The sequence below is a fragment of the Eubalaena glacialis genome, chromosome 9 (genome assembly GCF_028564815.1).
Source record: "Eubalaena glacialis isolate mEubGla1 chromosome 9, mEubGla1.1.hap2.+ XY, whole genome shotgun sequence".
NCBI lineage: Eukaryota > Metazoa > Chordata > Mammalia > Artiodactyla > Balaenidae > Eubalaena > Eubalaena glacialis.
The window spans coordinates 55,563,338-55,586,809 of NC_083724.1; the positions used below are offsets into that span (position 1 = coordinate 55,563,338).

Here is a 23,472-nt window from a genome sequence, read left to right on the forward strand (position 1 = left end):
AAAAGAAAATCTTAGAAACAAAAAATAGAGACACTAAGAAATAATAATTTATCCTTCTGAGAATTCTGTTTTATTGTCCACAGAAAGTAAAGCCTGTGCTTTTTAGCAGAAATCCAAGAGTCTGTTCACAATGGAAAGCATACATCTTTGTAAAACTCCCATAGTAATCAAACATCAAGGAAAGGTAGTATGTGAAATACAGGAGACTTAATTTTTCCCTGGTATTTTGAAGATCAAAAGAATATCTCTATTCTACCAACAAGACATCCCCCACCCCCAGTCTTCTACCACCCCACTAGGGGAACCAAGCAAATTCCTTGGTTTCTCATGTCATTACCACAGGCTGAAATGATGTAACAATAACAGCAAGCAGAGGTGTCCCCCTGCGCCAACTCTCTAATCAGTTTCAAAGTATGTTTTGTTGGTTCTCATTGACGCCCCTCAAAAGAACTGGTCACTCGTGGTCTCAAAAGTTTTACAACAAATTGTGTGATTAAATTCTTTAAATACGTCTGTCCATTACTAATCCTCTTTTGCCAACATCCTTTTCAGAGAAAAATTGCAGCGCTCCATGGTGCCTGATTTATATTTCATTTTGAGAACAGGAAGTAAAGGGATTAAAGTTAAGGATTAAAACACTTACTCTTTACTGCATTTTTTTCACCTCCTGAATGGCTTCCTGGTTGCCATGGCTACTGTTCACTGGTCCTTAGTCCTGAATACACGTCTTTGCATTAATAAAATATTTAAATGCAACTTCACGGAAAACAATAGGGAAAGTAGCTTTAAGTTCAATTGCTCTTGAAAGAAGAAACCAGAATTTTTAAAAAAATCTTTTTTCTTCATTCTTTTATTGGTATCCTCAAGAGTGAAACAAACTAAAAGACAGCACAGGGACAGTCTAAAGATACACAAATGATAATCAGAATTATGCAGCAGGGGCACAAGGAGATTACTTTGAGATAGTGAGTTGGCTCTTAGCTTACAGACCAGTGTTTGTAGGAAGATTAAGGGTCCCTGGGAATTTCTCAAATGTTGCAACACCACAGAACATTTTAAAGGCAAAAACACACGTAAATGCAGTGTTGCAATTCCACATTGCAAATACCAGCCAGGAAATGAAAAACTGAGGCTTTTACCACCACAAAGTTAACTTAACCATATCAATGTAAATATCACTGCTTGGTATCCAAGTCATTGAGGGCAGCATCTGCATAGGAGTGTGGCCAAAGAGGTGATAGTCACGAACAGCAGGTGTTGTCAGGGCTGAAGATGTCTGCACGTACAGTGCACACAGCTGATGCTGAGCTGGGCGTCAAAACGGAAGGGTGACATTGATAGACAAGTGAGCAAACACAACTGCATTTGAGTTGTTCCTTTAAAAACACTCCCCTGACATTCATTTTAGAATGTACTGCCTACATTCTTTTTAAAAGCCAAGGAAAACTAAGGAGATGGAATAGCAAAAAACCCATTTTAAGATCTATTCTTAAAGTCCAATAGGAGGATAGGCTCCAGGGTAAATTGTGGAGTGACTTCTAAAACATCACCCCAGCCATTTTTTTCCAATGCTCCCCAACGCTTGGTTTTTCTCTGCCTTATCATCCAGTGGTCTACGAACTATTCCTTTATCTCCTGGAGACCCTACTGGAACCACCTCCCCCAGATCCAAGTATACCCATCATTTCTCACTTCTTCTGATCTCATACTCCCATTAAAACCACCTTCCTCTCACAATATCCATGGAAGACAGACCTGCTACTTGAAAATTTGTAATTGAAGCCATATTGATACATTTTGGGAGTGAAGGGACTGTTGCATTGCCTGTGCCATATAACAGAATAAAATTATACAAGATCTTCTGGAGACAATCTGTAGACAGTAACTGGAAAGAATGATTGTAATGGTGGCAATTCTAAGCATTGTAACAGGCTAGTGGTATAGATAATTCTAGGTACAGGTGAACAAATCAAACCATGAGATAATTGGTGCTACCCATGGGCAGGACTGTAGTATCTGAAACAAACATGTATGGAAATGGCAAGTTATATACAGACCCACAAGGTATACAATCATTTCTTTCAAACATCCATGTTCCTTCTTTCCTGGCTTCAGTCTTTTCTTTTGGAAATCATTTATTTTGGGACAATCCTGAAGATTTAGGGCCATCCCAGGGCAGGCTGGGGTTACTGTTTGGTTATTCCTGCACATTTGCAATCAAGAGGGAGCAATAAGAACCTACTGTTGAGAGGCAATTCTCCATTGGTCTCTCAAGTTTCTCTACGTCTTGGGAACAGAGGCACTGACTCCCTTATTAGACTATCTTTTTTAAGGGTGTTTCTATACCAAACAGCTTTGGAAAACTGACTAGGTTAGTATCTTCCTCCTTAGCAAAGGGCAGGCATACTTTCACCCATTACAAGTATCCCTCGCTTTTCTAAAGTTTGCTTTATGCCACTTCGCTTTTACAAAAGACCTACATAGTACCTGTTTTCTCTAACCGAAAGAAATTTAAGGATTTTTGCTTTTATAAAAAAAGGAGAAAAGAGAAAATAGGGTTCAGCATTTGTTTTGTAGTGAGGTGTTACGGAGGCAGTGCACACCCAGAGCAGTGAGAGTGGCACCACCAACCTCCTTCCCCAGGAACTACACTACACTCAGCATCTCAGCATCAAGGCTCCATAGCATTGAACTGCGTCTGTGAGCATCTGTGCTTTATCTCCATTCATTTTGTGCATCTGTTACCAAGATGTGTCCTAAGGTAATTGCTTCTTTGCTTTATGCCATTTCTGCTTATGAAAGGTTTCACAGGAATGCTCTACTTTTGGGTAGCAGGGTGAATCTACATAAAGGATTTGGGTTCCCTAAGCTCAGAACTTTCCTCTTTTAACACAATCCACTGAGTGTGCAAGTGTCAGCTGGCCCTCTTTGTGTCACCTTGTGGGAACTGAGACTTAAGAAACTTGCACAAGAAAAAGATGAGGGACTTCCCTGGTGGCACAGTGGTTGGGAATCCGCCTGCCAATGCAGGGGACACGGGTTTGATCCCTGGTCCGGGAAGATCCTATATGCCGCAGAGCAACTAAGCCTGTGAGCCACAACTACTGAGCCTGCACTCTAGAGCCCGTGCTCCACAACAAAAGAAGCTACTGCAGTGAGAAGGCCGCGTACCGCAATGAAAAGTAGCTCCCGCTCACCACAACTAGAGAAAGCCCGCACGTGAAGCAACGAAGACCCAACGCAGCCAAAAATAAATAAATAAATAATAAATAAATTTATTAAAAAAAAAAGAAAAAGATGATACTCTGACTACCGCCACTGCTGTGAGTAATAACCTCACCTTGTCTCTGACCAGGAGGCTCATGTCTTCTGCCAGCATCCATGAAACTGTGGCAGGCTAATTTACTAGCTTGTACCTAGGGTAAAATCTCAGATGCTTTATAGTTCCTGCTACTTACAAGACCATCCACAGGATGTACAGAGCACTAGGCAAAAGATTTTGCAGGGCTTCTGTCAAAATAATTAATTTGAGTCACCCCAAATCAGTATGTCAGCATCACACTAGAGGGCCAATCTCAAGTGATTCAGCAAAAGAAAGGCACATTGGCCAGCACAAGTGATCTGCTCACGAGGCTGCCCTCTTGGAATTAGGTCTGGCCTACAGGGCCTCAGGATGATCTCATAGGCATGTCCAAAAGCTCATTAGGGCACCTAGTTGACCCCACATATGGGGTAGAGGGTGAGAGAATGCCCTGAAGGAGAGAAATTAGGGCTGGCACCTCTGTGGGTGCTAGTCTGGGCTCAGGGTTCCCCACCTGGATGGTACTGCTGGCCCAGTCACCAAAAAAGGGTTTAGAAAAATTTGAGGAAGGTACTCCAAAGCATGGGGGCCTCTAGGGGCAGAGCCTCAGTCAGAGGCCCTGCTACCATCTTCTAACAGAAGGCTACTACAGAGCTTCTGGGAATGATCATCATGCCAAGAACTTGCGGACAAGTTACAAAATTTCCCGTGTTGGAAAATCAGACAGCCCATAGTAAGAATGGTAGAGTCAAAGGAGCACTGGATGTGGAGTCAGAAAAACTCAGCTGGAGTACGGTTCTACTACTTACTGAGTGTGCTTTGTAAAGACAGCTAGCTTCTCAGAAGCTTAGGTCTTTCATCTCTAAAATGGGATTACAATAATTGCAACACTGACCTTGTATAACTGTTGTGAAAATTAAAGAGCTAAACAGGCACGAAAATGCCCAGTAAACTGTGCTACACAGGTATTTAATGGTTCTTATTGTTCTTCTTCCCATTTCCTTTAAACACTTATTTCATAAGGGAAGAGAATAAAAATGGGTAATTGCACCCATTGTGTTATTACTGGATATTTTAAATGCCAATTCACCCCTTTTTGCCATCACCGATGGTTGAAGAGATTTAGTGGTACTGAGTTTGTGAGTGTTTTGCTGTGTTGAAGGCTTTAATCAACTTCAAGCTAAATATTCTGGGGTGGGAGGGGGCTCATAATTGGGGTAGAGATGGGAGGTGGGGAAAACATCATGAACATTGGGTTCCTCTGTTCACTTATGCCAAGATTGAGGGCACCCTAACGTGTCTGAATCTTTATGACTTGAAAATTGGGGAACTTGTTCTTGACATTTTTCCATATGAAAGAACAAGATTTTTTTAAAGCAGCAGGGGAATGGATCATCCTTGATTGCTAATTTGAGTACAAAGAAATGAAATCTGATTTCCATGTTTGCTTATGTACATATGAGGAAATATCAAGGATGTCCTTTGTAATACTATCATCTCAAAATACAATTTCTGTTCAAAGTCCACGGTGGGTAAATATTATCAAATTCCTATAGCTGGCGCTTGTATGCTAGGCTAGCCCAAAGCATTGTTGTGAAACAGAGCTTCTTGTCTGTTGTGTTCTGTCACCTTTTTAACTGTTTTCCCTTTTGAGTCTCCTTTTTCAGAGACCAGTGATGTTCTTGCCAATATTGAGTGATAAAGGCTCCTCATGGCAGTGATTTTTACTATATACTACGGAGTAAAAAGAATCAAAACAGAGGGGTCCCATGTTTATATATGATAGAAAAATATATGGAAAGATACGCAGCAGTGTTAAGCCACTTTGATCAACTATATCACAACTCTGCTACTACCTGGCTTCTATATATCCCATAGCTGAGAGTCCCAAATGGGAATTATTAGAAAAACGATTGCTGGAAGTAGGGTGAGAGAGGACAGCAAGGCCTAGCACAGGAGAGAAGACAGCAAGAGAGCCCACTAACTAGTCAGGGAATTCAAGATTCTAATGTTACACTAACTCTGCTACTAAAAACACTTGTAAACATGATTATAAAAGTATGTTTTGAGAAAGTACAAAGAGATAAGGCCCAGAAAAATGGAAAAACAGAAATCCATACCTCAGATTTCAACAAGGCAAAAAAAGATAAAGTCTAGAAATGCAACTGATAACCAGAATGCTTAAACTTCATGCTTGGAAAGATTCTAGAAATAATATAGGTTCGTGAACAGTTCAAGAGAAAGTAAGTCAACAGGAGCTACGATGGGGTTATTGAGAACAACCAGAGAATCCTCATTTCCTTTTTAGATACCATTAGCTGAAAGCCACACATATAATGAGCCTAGATGACAACAACTTATTTAGTAAAGTCTCTCACGATAGCATTTTGGAGAAGACTGAGAAACCTGGAACTGATGATAGCCCTGCTGGATATAGTCATAATTAGATGAGCCACTGTATCTAAACAATATTGATTAACAAAAATATGCCAACCTAATTGTCTTGTCTCCTTTCACCCTAGATCCCTAAATCATGCCCCACATTACCACCATAATTATCTTTCTAAATCAGAAATCTGACCACGATCTACCTTTAAACATCTCAGTATGATATGTAAGGCCCTTTGACATCAGTTGCCTGTCAACCTTTTCAGTTCAGTGCTGCCTCAATAGCCAATAAATGACACTGATGGTCTCCCGTGACCCTACCTGAAACTGTATTCTATGGCACAAATGAAAGGGAGAGAATAGAAAGGTATGCAATCTGTATGCTAAAAAAATCTGGAAGCTGGGTAATAAGTAAAAATTGTTGGTAACAGGAATATTAATGCAGAATTTCTGCATACATCAGTAAGGTCATTGATGGAAACAAAGAAGCATACTTGGAAGACAGAACTAGAGCTCCTGTGTGGGTGTTCCAGGAAGGTAGATTTTTGACTTAATAATATAAAGAATGTTTGGACATATTAGACTTGCTAAATAACAAAAAAAGAGATTGTCTTAAAAATCAGAAAGCTTAAGATTTCATGAAGAGTCGTCATGAATATCTTTTGGAACTTTCTGAATGTGATTCCCCATGCTGGGTTCCAGGGAAGATGAGGGTCCATTTAAGGACTCTTATAATTCTAATGGACTACAGCTGTGCCCACAGCTGGCCCCTATAGTGGCAGCACAGCAAGCACCCATCCCCAAAAGAAGAAAAACATCTTTCTATTCCAGTGAAAAGGACAGCCCTATCGAGGCAGCGACTATCTGTAGTCCTTTAACAGTTACTTAAGAGTTAGTCCGGACTCAACAAACAGTGGAAACAGTGAGCATTTAAGATGTCACATGACACTTTGCTAGAGTTTATAAAGAGGGGTCTGGATTGCTGGGCGGGAGAATAATCTTTTGCCAAAACGTTCTGTGGAATGCCAAGATTGCAAACAGTACGTCAAGACTTAACGGACGGCTTTGCTTTAGGCAGTATTAGCTAATTCTGGAGCACATTCTGTAGGTCTTGTAGGAAAACAGCATAACACCTTTGGCATCATACTTGGTTCCCTTTCCACTTCTAAACTTTCTCATTTCTCAGAAACAAACTAAAGAGAGTAGAAGTAGTAATAAAAAATTCATCCTGACTGTAAAGGCCAAAAGAATAAAATAAGATAATGTATACAAAATGGCTCTGAAATGTTAAAGCATTAAGTGTGGGCAAAATAAGGTTATCACCATCACTATTAAAACAACTGAGTCACAGAGATTGGATTCCACTTGCTGAACAACTCAAGAGGTGCCTTGCAGAAGGCTCAAAGATCTATTCGTCAAGTTCCCCTAACTTCTCAAGCAAGAATCCAAATAAACCAGCTGAGGCAGGAAAAATCTCTTCTCCCCTCAGAAAATTCTTGCTATTATCTGACTTTTGCCTCTGTACACCATTAATAAAAGCCAGTTTCCCCAGCAGAAATTGGGGACGACAAGGCATTTTGCTCTTTATTGTAACATCTTCTAACTCCCACCACCGTGGCCACAGCTATATGTCCTCCAAGGATTGAGCTCCGTCTTGTGCAGGCTTGCAACAAGCACTGCACACGTGTTTCCTCACTAGTAGCTACCACATACCTACGGCACTGCTGTTACTGTCCAGATTTCACAAATAAGAGCAATTTAGAAGAGGCAAAGCCAGGAAACAATCAAGGTCTAAAACGGGCATAAAAGTAAAACCCTTCTGCATGAAATCTATATCCATCCATCTGCCATTCACATAACAATACCTATAGGAAAACTGACAAATGGCAGGAATTTTCAACCCAAAGACATGGATTCTCTCCAGTAAGTTTGTCTGGTTGAGATTTTAAAACAGACAAACATGAACACAAACGTGTTTCTAGTATGAAGAAAAAACAAAATGGATATATAAACAATTCACAATTATGTCATAATCTCAGTTTCCATTAATTGTTTTTAAGCAGCTAAAATCTCCTTGAGGTAAAATAAATTAATGGAGAACTCTGGAGCGGGGAAAACCAAATCACTAAAATTTCAACAACGCTTGTCTTCTCTTTTAGAAACTCTTAATGGGCAACATGATGTAATTCTAGTCGTAACAGCTAACCTTTATTGGCCATGTATAACGTATCAGTCACCATGCTAAGCATTGTACTGTCATTATTTCATTTACTATAATACAAACACACTGTATTAACAAATATTATACGACACAAACTTATGACAAAAATGACTGAATTAAAAGTTAACATATTATGATAAATTTCTATGATTCTGTAAATTCTCTGATATATAACACAAAATACATGTTTAAAAAAGTATCTGCTTATTTGCTTAAAGTATAATCCCCTTGTACTCTCTTAGTATAGTATCTATAAATTAATTGGCATGAACAAATTTGCTTTGAACCATCACTGGTATATGAAAAGGGAGTAGAACCAGTATAACCAATAATTAATTTCCTTACGTTTTCCTAGTGAATAATCAATTTGCACTAATATAAATTACATTTTGAAGTTTACCATGCCCCATTTTTGTGTGGCTAGTGTCACCTTCAAATAAAGTAGCCTCAGTTAAATTTTAACATAATGAATTTTAGTTTCTGGGTGTGATGGTCAGTTTTATGTGTCTGCTTGGCTAGCCTCTAGGCCCTAGTTATGCAATAAAACACTAATCTAGGTATTGTTATGAAGGTATTTTTTTAGATGTGATTAACATTTACAGTCAATTTTTTTTTAACATCTTTATTGGAGTATAATTGCTTTACTATGGTGTGTTAGTTTCTGCTTTATAACAAAGTGAATCAGCTATACATATACATATATCTCCATATCTCCTCCCTCTTACATTTCCCTCCCACCCTCCCTATCCCACCCTTCTAGGTGGTCACAAAGCACCGAGCTGATCCATCTCCCTGTGCTATGCGGCTGCTTCCCACTAGTTATCTATTTTACATTTGGTAGTGTATACATGTCCATGCCACTCTCTCACTTCGTCCCAGCTTACCCTTCCCCCTCCCCTCTGTGTCCTCAAGTCCATTCTCACATCCGCGTCTTTATTCCTGTCCTGCCCCTAGGTTCTTCAGAACCCTTTTTTTTTTAGATTCCAAATATATGTGTTAGCATACGGTATTTGTTTTTCTCTTTCTGACTTACCTCACTCTGTATGACAGACTCTAGGTCCATCCACCTCACTACAAATAACTCAATTTTGTTTCTTTTTATGGCTGAGTAATATTCCATTGTATATATGTGCCACATCTTCTTCATCCATTCATCTGTCGATGGACACTTAAGGTGCTTCCATGTCCTGGCTATTGTAAATAGAGCTGCAATGAACATTGTGGTACATGACTCTTTGAATTATGGTTTTCTCAGGGTATATGCCCACTAGTGGGATTGCTGGGTCCTATGGTAGTTCTATTTTTAGTTTTTTAAGGAACCTCCATACTGTTCTCCATAGTGGCTGTATCAATTTACATTCCCACCAACAGTGCAAGAGGGTTCCCTTTTCTCCACACCCTCTCCAGCATTTATTGTTTGTAGATTTTTTGATGATGGCCATTCTGACTGGTGTGAGGTGATACCTCATTGTAGTTTTGATTCGCATTTCTCTAATGATTAGTGATGTTGAGCATCCTTTCATGTGTTTGTTGGCAATCTGTATATCTTCTTTGGAGAAATGTCTATCTAGGTCTTCTGCCCACTTTTGGATTGGGTTGTTTGTTTTTTTGATATCGAGCTGCATGAGCTGCTTGTAAATTTTGGAGATTAATCCTTTGTCAGTTGCTTCATTTGCAAATATTTTCTCCCATTCTGAGTGTTGTCTTTTTGTCTTGTTTATGGTTTCCTTTGCTGTGCAGAAGCTTTTAAGTTTCATTAGGTTCCATTTGTTTATTTTTGTTTTTATTTCCATTTCTCTAGGAGGTGGGTCAATACAGTCAATTTTTAATACAATCAGCTGAAAGGCCTTAAGAGCAGAACTGAGATTTCCCTGAGAAAGAAGAAATTTCACCGGTGGACTGCTCATCCAATCCTAGAAGTAAGAACTCTGGAGACATCTTGACTCTACCCTTCACCCCTGGCATCCAATCCATCACCACATCCTGTCCACTCATTTTCATCTCAACTGCCACTATCCTTGTCCAGGTCTTCATTAAATCTTGCAAAAGTGCATACCATCCTAACTGGTGCAATTGCTTCAGACTCCTCCATTAACTTATTGTACCCTCCCCTCCATACTTCAATTCACCATCTGTACAATCAGACCACCGCTTGTCGAAGTCCTGCTTTAACATCTCTAGTTGCCTCAAGGGAAAGGAGCCTATCTTACCATTTTTGTATTCACAAGCATTTATCAAAATATCAGACACACAATAAATGCTGGGTAAGTAGGAGTCGATCCCCCAGAACATAAGAAGCATAGATTGCTCTTAGTTGGGCAAAGTTTTGGGGGGCATTATAATTAAAGCCAGGTGAAACAGTCACTAGGCATCCTGCATTTCTTTTGGCGCAGAGGATCTTTTTTTTAACAGCTTTATTGAGGTATAATTGAAATACAAAGAACTGCACATATAATAATATGGACAACTTGATGAGCTTGGACATATGCAAACACTCATGATACCATCACGGCAATCAAGGTCATAGACATGTAACACACCTCCCAGAGTGTTTCCTTGTGTCCCTTTGTGGGAGTTTTTTGTCTTTTTTTTTTTCCTTTGGTCATCAGGAAGTCTTAATTTCAGAGAATCAGTGAAATCTATGGAGCTTCTCCCTAGAAAAATTCATTTTACATAATTTCTGGGATTTCATGAACTTCCTAAAACCCACTCCTCCATGTATTCCCTTATGGTCCATGGATCCCAAGTTAATAACCTCTGAATAGAACCAAATATCACAGGTTCAAGTTTGATTTTAATCCCCTCTGGTTTGGGTCTCAGCTTCCTTTCCCTCATTTGGATCTTTTTTGCTCCATCATCCAAACAACCATATGACCTAGAAAGACTAGCTATAGTCATCACTAAAAGAGGACTTCACCTACATGAATATTCAGTTCTCACAAAGAAAAATATTTCCAAGGACACTGTTGTTCTTTTGTCATTCACAATAGACCGCCCTGGATTGTAGGTATGTGTAACAACACTGAAATGATTACCCTTTCACCTTTGAGGCCCCGTGTTTGCCTTTCAAGATAGCTATGAAGATGGGGAAATGGAAAAACTAGGGGACCGTAACTTAAGCTAAGTCACAAAGCAATTCATAGCACTGCATAAAAGAAGCCCACACCTCCTGACGTCCAATCCAAACAGTACTCTGAGACACAGCCACCCGTCCAGTAACCACCATGAAAAGTTTTCACATTAGGCTTATCCAAGCCCTTGTGGGAAGTCAGCTGAAAATAAATCTTTAGAGCTCAGAGAGCCAAGACACAAACAAATAGAAACATATTACTCATGGATATCAAAGACAAAACTCAGTTGAATATGAAAAGGAAAGACAAGAGAGAACTAGCAGAGGAAGCAGTAATTGCAAGGGGAACCAGTACTTCAGAAGTGGAGACAGAGCAAAAACCCGAGGAGGGCCACAATGAGCTGGGTCATGATATTTGAGGACATTATGTTTAGGCAGCAGAAAGTCTGAGAAAAATGCTTCTATTTCAAAATCATTTTTATGAAGAATCCACAAAATCTAATAAGAGAAAAGGAAGGAGAAGCTTAGGTTTCTGTCAGTCAATGAATCAAAAAAACAATTTTCTAGGAACCATTTCTATAAAATAGCTCACTAAAGCACCTGTCATACGGTCCTCATTCCTTACATAGTTGGCCAGAGCTGGGCCAAACACTTTTATTTTTTGTTCCAATTAAGAATTTTCAAGGGGGATAGAACAAAAACTACTTTGCCACATATGACAAAGAACTGTAATATAATCAAGAACAATGTAGAACTCCAAAGATCTCCCCATTTCTTTCAAAAAACAGAATCTAAGACTTCACTCCTTAAGAATCTCTGTCAGTCACAAAGGAACTCCCAGATACCATGTTCCACAAGCATGCTCTGTGTGACTTTAATCACAGCATTTCTCCTACCATACCGAAAGCACGTATCTCCATGTGTCTTTCATTGGAATGTAATCTTTAGGAGGGCAAATTCAGATCTCACTTGTTTTTAAATCCCCAGAGCTGATGTAGGGCCTCACTTGCGCTACGTGTGCTGATTGCTCAGCGAACCACAAATGCTGACCATCTGAGTTGTTTTCTTAGGTGGGAGATAATAAGCTATGCTTTTCAATGTCTAGCATCCAGTCCTTCTAATGCCACTGCAATTGAGGAAAGGCTGCCAAAAAGTTTAACTACAACAAACTAAGATGATCCTGACATCTACTGCTGTGCTGTTAGTTAGCACCAGAATTATTTAAAAGAAGCTCAAACAGAAAGGTACAGTATTTTAACTTAAGCAGTGCTTTAAAAATTTTTGCAGCTAATACAGTTTTCTCATTTCTAAAGTGGTCATTTGAATGTGTTCCTGACCATCTCACCTCAACAGGTCGCCCTCTTTAATCTCCATATCAACTCCCTCACTGCTTCCTTGCCTACATTTACGTTACTTACTTTCTGTCAATCTTTTTATTGTTGCTGGGCTTCATCAAGACAATGTGGCTCTATGAGGACAGAGAATATGTCTGTCTTATGCACACTTGCATCTATGGGTCTTATCCAATGCATGACACACAGTAGGTGCTTAATAAATATTTGTTGAATGGAATAAATGAAATTACTTGAGATTGTATTTCTCAAGTAATTTACAGAAGAGTAGTTTGATGAGATGCTCTAGAGGAAAAAGAAGATTGTTTTGTTGGCCAAGTAATTTTGAACAATGCTTAATGTTATTTTCCCTCTGGAATATTGGTACATCCAAGGCTCTGAGAACTCTTGCAAGAAGGAAACCGTTGAATATTTTTCAACTCAGCATTTCCCAAATTTATATAACAAAAAACTTTCTGAATTATCAGATAAGATCCTAAAGATAAGGATCTGATAAGGTTCTAAAGAACGTGCTTTGAGAAACACTGCTTTAAGGGCTAAAAATGACACTGGGCTAGGCTCAGAGATGCGAATATTTATTTTTCTGTATTCACAAGGCTGAAAACAGTTTCTCCATTATCTCCAGAAATGAACAGATGTTTTTTCTCACTAACTGTTTACTCTCATGGACAACCACCCCTACCCCTCCACTTTCCCACCCCCAAATGTGAATTCTCAATTCCTTTTTAAAAGCTCCAATCACCATGTGGCATCAAAATGTTCTCAAAAGCATAGCTGGTTTCATACTGTATCTACTTAAAATAGAAGCCTCCAGGCAACTGGTTTCAACTCCAAATCAGTATTATCAATCTGGGGTTAACGTGACTTTTTAAAATTTAAATTTAATTATTAGTTAGCATCACTATTTTGAACCAAAATTGTTTGTTTTACAAAAGCATACCTAGCACCTTTCTTGAAATCCATTACCCTCAACTGAGACATCAAGACATTCAGGCAGGTAGTATGTCTCACCATCATTCTGAGGTGTAAAGTACGTAATTTGTCAGCAACAATTGTTAAAGTAGAAAACTTAATGTGACCCACTTAAAAAAAACACACACACTAGTGCCTTTTTAATGTCATCCCTGTAATAGCATCACCATTACTCAAATTCCAATATGATTTCCTAAAGGTGAGAGGAAGAAGGGGAGCTACCAGTACATCTTGAAATGATATATCTGTAATATGTGCCTATGACTGACATTCCATTGAGAGTTGGAATGATTTTTAATTTATTCCTGAGCAGGAAAAAAAGGAATGAAGGAAGGAAGGCAGGAAGGAAGGGAGGGAGGGAGGGAGGGGGGATGGAAAGAGGATTGTCAAAATCTGGGAAGGCCTCTGATTGTGTACCCCATTTGTATATGCCATATGCCACGTAGATGATGACAGAAAACAACTGATAGAAAAGTGAGCCCCGCTAGCTCTTTTATACATGCTTTCATTCAGGGGAAAATGTATTTTTTCACATAGCTTTTTTAAGATTCCAACAACTGCACAAAGCAAGGTGAGCCTATGTTGTATTTAATGAAATTGTTTATAGTTTTGAGTACATATGGGGTGGTGGTGGCTCTGAACAGATTCCAAAGAATCATCAGTTCTACATGAAGAGAGTTGCATTAAATAAGCAGCTCTATTTTAGCCAGAAAGCTATATAAAGCTGTTCCCTAAGTAGGAAATATACATACGTGTTGCATTCACATTATGCTTGCTTGGTTTAAAACAGCCCACATAGAGGTCACAAAAGTGAAAGTTATCCACCATGGTGGGTCAAAGGTGAATGTTTAACAAACATTTAACAAATCACACCCAAAGTCTGGAATCTTTGTGGAAGTGTGAAATGGACGAAAGATTCATGTCATCTCTAACTTCTGGCCCAGCATTCTTTGCATTCACTTTAAAAAAGTCCATGTTGGTAGCAGGCCAGAGTTGAAGGAAACCTCCTTGTATATGGCACTCCAAGGTGAAAATGAAAAATTCTGATAAAGCTCACAGGCTTGAGGAAAATTTCAAGTGGCTTATTGCCTTAGTTTTCTCTTATTTCAACACTCATTATGAGACAGAATTGAAGGACAGTTCTGTCTTTTGCTCTGCAAGCTAAATTCTATTCTCACTGGAGACCATAGCTGGTGACTTGAGTATTTTGCTGCTCATTTATCTGTGTAGCCCACTATTTAATGGACTCAAGATCTGCAAAGCACATTCGATGGAAGAAGTCTGTATGTCACCTGATGGGATGTGTGGGTGTGCACGCATTAGACAAAGAGAAAAGTTACTCTCTGCATGCAGTGAGCCAAATTATCCCAATTCTTTTGCAGAGAGTTTTTTTCTTCTTCTTCTTTCTTTTCATAGCTTGAATAATATTAAGCTGAGATTTCAGGTTCTTGGTTTTCAGTAGGATCCAACAGGTGTGGGAAAAGGGCCACATGCCCATGACCATCACTTATGAGATCTCTACCCCTCCTAATAAATATTTGTCTTATGGGTGAGGATGCCTTGTCACTGGCCATGATTTCACTGTAGGACTTCATAAAGCCGGCCATGTTAAGACCAAAATAATGTCATTTAGTGTCTAGGGGGAGGTTAAAAAGAGGATTAGAGGCAGGCAGGCAGGGTATATTAAACAAGTCCATGACTAACAGGGTGTGACAGAAAAGGGTTTTATTCTTTTCAACAAAACAATTCCCTAGGGCTGGGACCATTACTCCACAGTGCCTTTATCACCTTGGAATTTTTATGGTTATTTTTGATGAATTCACATTTTTGTAAAGGCTTTTTGAAATGATGCCAGTTTTCAATTTTTAATTAAAGTCGTAAATAATCTTAATTCTGCCTTAAAAGGGTTATTGTTTCTTACTTTTTTTTTATTATTGCTGCCAGGAAATATTTCAAATACCAAGCCCTGATGTGAATAGCACTTAGAACCTCTCCGAGGTCTAGTAACAACATTGTACCATGTAAATACTACACACCGGTATACCAGCACAAGGTTTGAAAATGTGGATTGATTGATTTCAGGTTTATTAGCACTGCTTTTCCTGGGAGTGACATTTCCCCTTTTTATTGGATGGAGCAACTTTCATCATTTTAATTTCCACAAATTAGTCCATTACAGATCCACACAGGATTTTTTAAATCTTCAGATTAAAAGGACAGGTTAAAATTTGGAAAGTAAACACAGTAACTTGTCACTAAGGACTAAGCAATGAACGTCAGAACGTCAGCCAAATCCAATTCAACCACTTGCAGGAAAAAGAGTGAACATCAAAAGCTAAATCACTGGAGAGATAATACCTCATTTTACACAAAACAAAATTAAGAGAATATTGTAATATTTAACATTAGATTATAATACTGCTCCTTGAAAGTATATCCTTGTTATCTGGATTGCCTGTTGAAGGCTGTCTGCAAATTGTTTATAAATTTTTATTCTGTAGTCTTAAGATCTGATTTTTAAATTAGTGCTTCAAAAATCTTTCACATAATCAAAACTACTCTTCCTTTATAAAGAGGTTGAAACACACCATGTTTGAACAACAGAAACCATTAGTAATTCCTAAAAATATCCCATTATGTTTTCATACCTACTGTCAATCTAGGTTACTCTCTTAAGCTGAATATCATATTATTGCTTACTTGTCTACATGTGAGACTTACATTCTGTCGTGTCCGTGACAGTTGTTATTCTCTGTGAAGGTGCTCTTCAATCTTACGATAGATTGGCTATTACAGTAAAACCTCATACATTTGGGACAACTTGGAGGTGGAGAATGGTCAGATTTAGGGGGAAGAAACTCTCAGCAAGAAGGTTTATTTATTTTTTTTTAACAAACACAACTTATTACTTCAAGTTTATAAGACATACACGGATAATGACAAAAACCATTAGACAATGGTCCTCCTAAACAGTTAACAGTATGCAACAATGGTGTGTTATTTTAAGAATATTAAGCATCCTCCTTACAACGTTATGTATATTATTAATTCACTTAGCAGTTCCTTTGCTGTTTTAAAATACAGGAACAGGGCTTCCCTGGTGGCGCAGTGGTTGAGAATCTGCCTGCCAATGCAGGGGACACGGGTTCGAGCCCTGGTCTGGGAAGATCCCACATGCCGCGGAGCAACTAGGCCCGTGAGCCACAACTACTGAGCCTGCGCGTCTGGAGCCTGTGCTCCGCAACAAGAGAGGCCACGATAGTGAGAGGCCCGCGCACCGCGATGAAGAGTGGTCCCCGCTTGCGGCAACTAGAGAAAGCCCTAGCACAGAAACGAAGACCCAACATAGCAATCAATCAATCAATCAATCAATAAATCTTTAAAAAAATAAAAATAAAAAAATAAAATAAAATAAAATACAGGAACATATCCAATCCATGTTGAATGATCATCTATTATCATCTCTTGATAATGATCATCTGTTATCAGTTTATTGGGATTCCAATTAAAGAGACCTAACTACATTTACAGAGAAAAAAATAATTTTAACAATTGACTTACAAGAGTGGGTTTGTATGCCGTTAAGAATATCTATTTTAAAAAAAAGAATATCTATCAAATCCTTCTGACTGGCCATTTTTCTAACTCACAGCAAAGAGGTCAAATTGTTTCCATATATGAGCCTTCAACTGGCATTGTGCTAACACCTCTTAAGGAAGAAAAATCTCAAGTAACAAAAAGATTATAGAGCATTTCCCAACATAAAAGCGTTAAATCCCTATAAATCATAAAAGAATGAAAGATTCTAGTTAACTAGAAGCCATGGTGATCTGAAAACCACGGCCATAGGGTTTAATCACACCATGGGGTTCAATCACTTGAAATAAGCAGAGTCTTAAACTTCCCTTAAATTTGTTATGAAGGGCCCTTAAATGAATCAGGTACCCATCTGAACACAAATGAAACACTCAAAAAGCCAAGGTCAGGTCAACATATTTTCTGCCATGATCAGAAGATACTTTTTGGTCCAAAAATTTACAAACTCAGTTATTAGAAAATCCTTGAAAGGCAGTAAGCTCCTCATTTCTCAAGGTGTTAAAGCACAGCATGGTCAACCACTTGCTGGAGATTTTATGAGGTCAGGAGAATAAGTCAGGTGGGTTGGCAGGTTGATCTTTAACATTTCTTCCAAATCTGAGAGACACTATAATTTCTATGAACTTTGAGAGATGCACTAAGCCCTCACTGATGTCAAAGTAATTTTAGGTTCAATTCCTTTCTCAGACTTTCTTACGTAATACTTATTAAGGAACGTGTTTTTTTCTAAGCTTAAAGGGAAGAATGCTCTATACTTACCCTACCTGCTTCATCAGACGTAATTATTTTACCCAATTGATATTTTATGAAAAAGCACTTATCTCCAGAAAGGGTTTTTGCTGTGCTGTCTTTCCCAATTCAATTTTCTTTAGCTATTTAGACTTAATTTTGTTACTTTCCAGTTTAGGTGACTTTCACTAATTTCCTCCAATTCCTATTATACAAACCCTCCCCAGAAATTCATATCTGGTTACATCAGTTATGAAAATCACAGCCTTGCTACTACTTCATGGACGACTTTTCTACTCAGAGTCTAAAACATGTTATACCTTGAGAAGTATGAGAATTACCAATGCCCTGCAGAAGCTCCCAGTACTGCAAGAGGAATTTAAATGTGCTTGTCCTGGCTGGATAAATTCTCTTTTAAAATTACCTTTTTCCTTGCTTGCTGATCTTTGGAAGAATGTGCCTTCACATGCTTTCTTAAGGAACTTGGGTCTGTGTAGCGTTTGGTGCATCCTGGAATTTGACAAGCATAAGGTTTCTAAATAAGAAAGAAAGAAAGAAACAGCTGTGGTTAAATCATAAAGGTAACTGGGGAAGGTTTACTCAAAGACTACCGACTTCAGAGCATGAACTGTTACCAACTGACTGATGTGAAATGCTATGTAATACTCATGCATTTTAATTAGAAAGCCCAGTAAGTTTGCATCAAGGCAAAGAGAAGAGTAAACTTTCAAGAAACAAAGAGATGGCTTATCTTTGAAGGTTTTTAAGAGACTGCTACAGAATGCACTCTTACCACGAAACCTCCTGTGGCATTTTTCAATATGGAAATTATTAGTATCTTCAGTCATACTTACAGTTATGTTCCCCTGAAAACAATCTTTGGTACTGTCAGAAATTAGGAAACACATACTCTTTAAGAGTTCAGGTATAAAGAAGCTGTAGAAAAGTCCAGAAAAGACTGGGAATGTTTCAGAAGAAACCTGATTCAGAAAGAGAGAGGGAGAAAATTAAAAGGGAAAATTAGTGGAAAGTGAGTAAAAGACAGTAGGTTTCAAACAACAGACACATGAAAAATCAGCCAGAGAAACATTAATATTATTATTAGTAGAGGAGTCCTGGTGTTAAGCCTGGGTTAGGTGAATAAGCCCTTGGTTGAGCATGATGAGAACACAAGTTTTGGCTACTCCAATTCCCCCATGCGCCTGAGAGATGTAAGGTGTGGAGCCTAAGGCAGAGTCTAGAATCTTTTATTTTTGTGTCCCTGGTGATTGGTAGATGCTAATTAGGAATGATGAATTAATGAATGAGAGCACTACACATTGATTCAAATTTTAGCAACTATTCCTATTGTAACAATGAAATTCAAACCAAAGGTTTGGGAATGCGGCTTTTAAGTTGTAGAATAAATAAAAACCTGCTTATCCTAAGAACTGAAAAAAATCACAAGATAAACTGTGTTTATAAGATGTATTAACAGTCACTCATCTACTTAGTATCTCATCAGGTGACATATTAAAGCTATGCCTGCATGAGGTGAAATGTAAGGAAGAGAATTAAAACCCTGTCTCTACAATAGAATTCTTGCTTTAGAAACCTGCTATTCTGTTGACCCCACCCCCCCCCAAAATCAGATTTTTTTCCCTACTGTTTATATTTTGCTCCTGTTTTCATGCACTTGCTTGTCATTTTGTAGGCCAACATATATGTGGATTATATTATTTGCCCTGCAGGAAGCCATATATGTGATTCACTTTTTTTGTTGCTACTGTTATCATTTTTGATTCCAAGAACAAGGTAAAGTCATGAATATATAATTTAGTTTGATACTCCCAATTTGAATTCTAAGTTTGATTATCTGATGTGTTTGTTCATCGACTGACTGATTGATTGAATGAGTAAATCACCCAGCAGCTCTTTTGCTCCCATAACACGCTGGACACTGCGTTACATATCAGGGATCTAACAATGAACAATGGATGAACCAGCTTCTCAATATGTCACAGTTTCTGCAAAATGATGAGCCAATTAGGGGCTGAAGTCACTTGCCAAGGAAGTTTCCATTGGGTAAACAAAGGTTTCCTTTAACCTGGGAATCTTTTCTGGGTTCACACAGCTTTCTTGCCCTAGTCTTCCCTATGCTGCCCTGGTGTTATGGGGGCAATTAGTCAACATCTTTATTGGCAGTCATGCTGTGACCACATAAGCTCATGTTTTGAGCATTAGAGATGTTGCATGTAAAAATCTTTGGGAATATTAACGTGTTATATAAATCGATGCCATAATTATCACAATAGTCACCATTACTTAGGTTAGAAAGATAAGAAATGGGTAATGTCATCTTGTATTTGATTTTGAGATATCACTCTCTCCCCTGCTATCAGCCACCTGGGATCAGTATGCCAAAAGGGCAACATCAGGGGATGGTCTAAGTGGTACTGGTATGCTGGTCATTTTAACTCAGATTACCTGAGCTTTAAATGGCATGTTACACTTCATCAAACTATATTCTTCATTATTTTCCATTTGTACTGTAAAACTATTTCCCCTGTTGAGATATTAAGATGCTAATAGAGAAATGAATTAATAACACTTTTCAGGGTTAGAATTATGAACTGAGTAATTTTTATGGGGAAATCATTTTCCTATAAGTAAAGAATCCATTTAATTGAAGAAATACTTTATCCAAAATTCTGACAGCATTAGCATAAGGAGTACTTAATGAAAGGGAATGGGGACCTAAATTTAAATAATAAATTCTACAAGCAACTACAGTTTCCTTCTTTAAATAAATGTTTAATTTCTTAAAATTGTAAAAGATTTTAGAAGAACTTACCAATTTGTTAAATGCAATAAAAATTTAAACAGAAGGTAGTTTGGACTTCAAAGGAAAAATGATGGTTTTAAAAGATTTAATAGAGAAATAATTAAAAAAAATAAAAACAGCTAAGTTTTAAAAGCTACTGCATTGAACTTAATCATGAAATTATTATCTTAGGTAGCTTTCCTCAAAAGTTTTTAAAAGGGATATATATTTTTTAATTCAAAATGATTTTAGAAAATGCTCTTAGTTTGATTAGCTAAAATTAGCTCCAGGCAAAGAAGGGTATTGTAGAACCATAACACTTAGCCCTACAATAGTTCTTTCAAACTATAGATAACTAGCTAGAGAAGAAGCAATTTCTCAAGACAATCTTGTCTCATGAATGTTCATTCTTCCATGATAAAGTTTAATGACAAATTGGAAAATTTATTAGATTCTACCAAGACCATTTTAGACATACAAAATAGGGCATTTTAACATAATTCATTCTTTTTTTTCCTACTTCTACCTTTAAAAAATACTGCTATTCACCAAATTTATTCATTTAATATTCCATTCTTTTGGTCCTAAAATCACTGAATTCAATTCAGCTATAGCAGAAAGGGTCCATCTTACACCCATATTACTCTCATTATATTTCAGATATTTACTAGGCAAACCATCACATTTATATATATATCAGGAGGTAATTCTGTTTAGAAAGGTTATGTGACATATAGCTAAAATGACTTCTATCAATATGACTAATAGAGACTAATATAAAATTTAATAAATATGTCAGCTATAACATCAGAAGAATCTTAAATATGTATGAGAAGGTGTGTAGAAATAACAGTATCTTTTAAAAATTCAAATTCTGGTGTAGTTTAATAATAGACATCAGAATGTTAACACTGAAAAAGTACTGTCATGAATACATTACTTGCAAGAACGTGGGATAAGAGATCTGTGATGTGTATAATACATTTATCCTGATGGCTTTGTTAAGTGAACTAAAATTACATATAATCTACCTGGCTTCATGTAAAGAAAATGGCATCAAAACCTGAGAAATGCAAAGGAAGATGATCAACATAATTTAGAAAATAAAAGACAGAGTCAAGGAAAGGGCATTAGCAAATGAACAGAATGCTTCAGTACTAAGAGAGTTAAGGTTTATGTCAATGGATATGTGGCTGTTAACACATAGGAAGCGTGATGAAACTGAACCCTTGGGAAAGATTTGCAGATTCTTTTTAGATCACTTGAAGGTGAAAATACCAGGTGGTTTCTAAAGCAACAGGCTAGATTCACTTTCAAAAATCATGCCAGTCTCAAAGTTCTTATGTCAAGAAGAAAAGAACCAGGGTAAGAAAAAAAGTGCTTCCTATTTCTAACAATAGCGTATCTTATCTATCTTAGTATGTCTTGATATTTGAACACTTACTTCAATGTCCAATCTCTAGGAGTCATTCTCTGTACTAAAATCTACTATACGACAGCCCCTAAAGTGCCTCTGCTTTGTATACAGAGGTAACCAAGGAACCCCCTTTGTCCCAGGCAGCTGTAATATTTAGGATAACTTGTGACTACAGAAAAATGGAAAAGAAAGAACCAAACAGGGCCCCTTCTGGCTCTTTACCAGGTTTCACTGCTGCCCTTGGCACTCTCCCTATAACCTGCAGGTCATAAAGCAAACACCTTCACCGTCCCACTGTCAAACGGGCACTTCCGCACACCGGGGCTTGGGGCTGGAAGCTGGAAAGCTCCTGCCGTTCTTACAGTGTCCAGATGCGTCCTCTGGTGCTTGGCGCGGTCACTGGAGTTACTGAACGCCTTCTGACAGCCCGGATGCTGGCACAAATACGGCTTCTCGCCTGTGTGGCTCCGCAAATGAATCTTGAGATTTTCGAGCCTTGAGAAGGCCTTCTTGCAACCTTCAAACTGCAAAAAAGAAAACAGTTTTTGGTTGTTGAGAAGGACCTTGAATGTTTGGGGTTGGGGGACAGGAAAAATAAATGTCCTTAGTTTGTACTTAGCCTAAAACAAAAAAATAAAACGAAATCCAAACAGTAACAATATTACTTCTAAAAAGATCCGTATGTTTATGTGAACTGCATTTTTCCACTGAATATACATGCCACTTTCCATACCAGATTTGGGCCCCAAACTGATTTCTGTGATTACTTATGTCACAGAAAATTTGCTGTGAGCCATCTGGCTCAGTTAATAAAAATACAGTAATGCGTGCCTTAAAGGTTTGTTAAAAAATTAACACACTTTTCCATTTCCAAATTGGTCTAAATTGAAAGAATCAGGAAGGAAGAAACTTTTTACAACTAATAAACTAACAAAAAAAGAGTGATGTATGAGATAAAAAAGTAAATAGAATATCCAAGAGTGAGAGATGAAAAGGACATGTGTCTGCTGAATCATTAAGATCATAAACTTTCTTAACTCTATCTTAAGTGGTTTTCAACTCCCAAGAGTGACCTTGTTAATATATAGGGTGATGCCAAGCCTAATGAGATAAAGTTTTTAACATGCTTTTAAAAAGGAACTGGAAGACAATTCATTTAGTGCTAAATCATATTCCAAATAAAGTTATAGTTTTATTTCTATTTTTTAAAGAAATTTTGTTACCTGGTTCTTAAAGAGAAGAGTTGAAAATAAAAAGTTGAAGATCTCAAGAACTGCTTCATTGGTTGGTCAATAATATTTATTGATGGTAATATTTACTTACTGTCTTCTGTGGGCAAAATATCAGCTACTATTAGAGGGTCAAAGTGATTTCAATCCTTGAAGTGACAATCTAATAGAAAATGTGTTAGAGAAAGCCTATACGTGAAGCATAAATGTGAGATGGGCATTTATCCTTTAACTCTCTCTTTGATGCTAAGCCCCAGAATATTATGTCCTTTTGACAATTTTAATGCCATTAGAGTTCCCAATGCAAGGAAAACTGCAATTAAAAAACTATCAGGGGGCTTCCCTGGTGGCGCAGTGGTTGAGAATCTGCCTGCCAATGCAGGGGACACGGGT

The 23,472-nt window shown here is 37.9% G+C and overlaps 1 protein-coding gene across 6 annotated transcripts in view; it reads right to left on the reverse strand.

The window, feature by feature from the left end:
• GLIS3 (GLIS family zinc finger 3) overlaps positions 1-23,472 on the reverse strand; it is a 506,081-nt gene that overhangs the window by 91,565 nt on the left and 391,044 nt on the right. For all 6 annotated transcript variants that reach the window (XR_009702085.1, XR_009702086.1, XM_061200389.1 and 3 more), the window contains 2 exons: positions 22,213-22,374; positions 18,055-18,165 (listed from right to left, as the gene is read on the reverse strand). Coding sequence is in view for 4 of the 6 variants with exons in the window: in XM_061200389.1 (XP_061056372.1) it covers positions 18,055-18,165; positions 22,213-22,374 (273 nt within the window). In the remaining 2 variants the exon portion in view is untranslated. The remainder of the gene's footprint in view (positions 1-18,054; positions 18,166-22,212; positions 22,375-23,472) is intronic.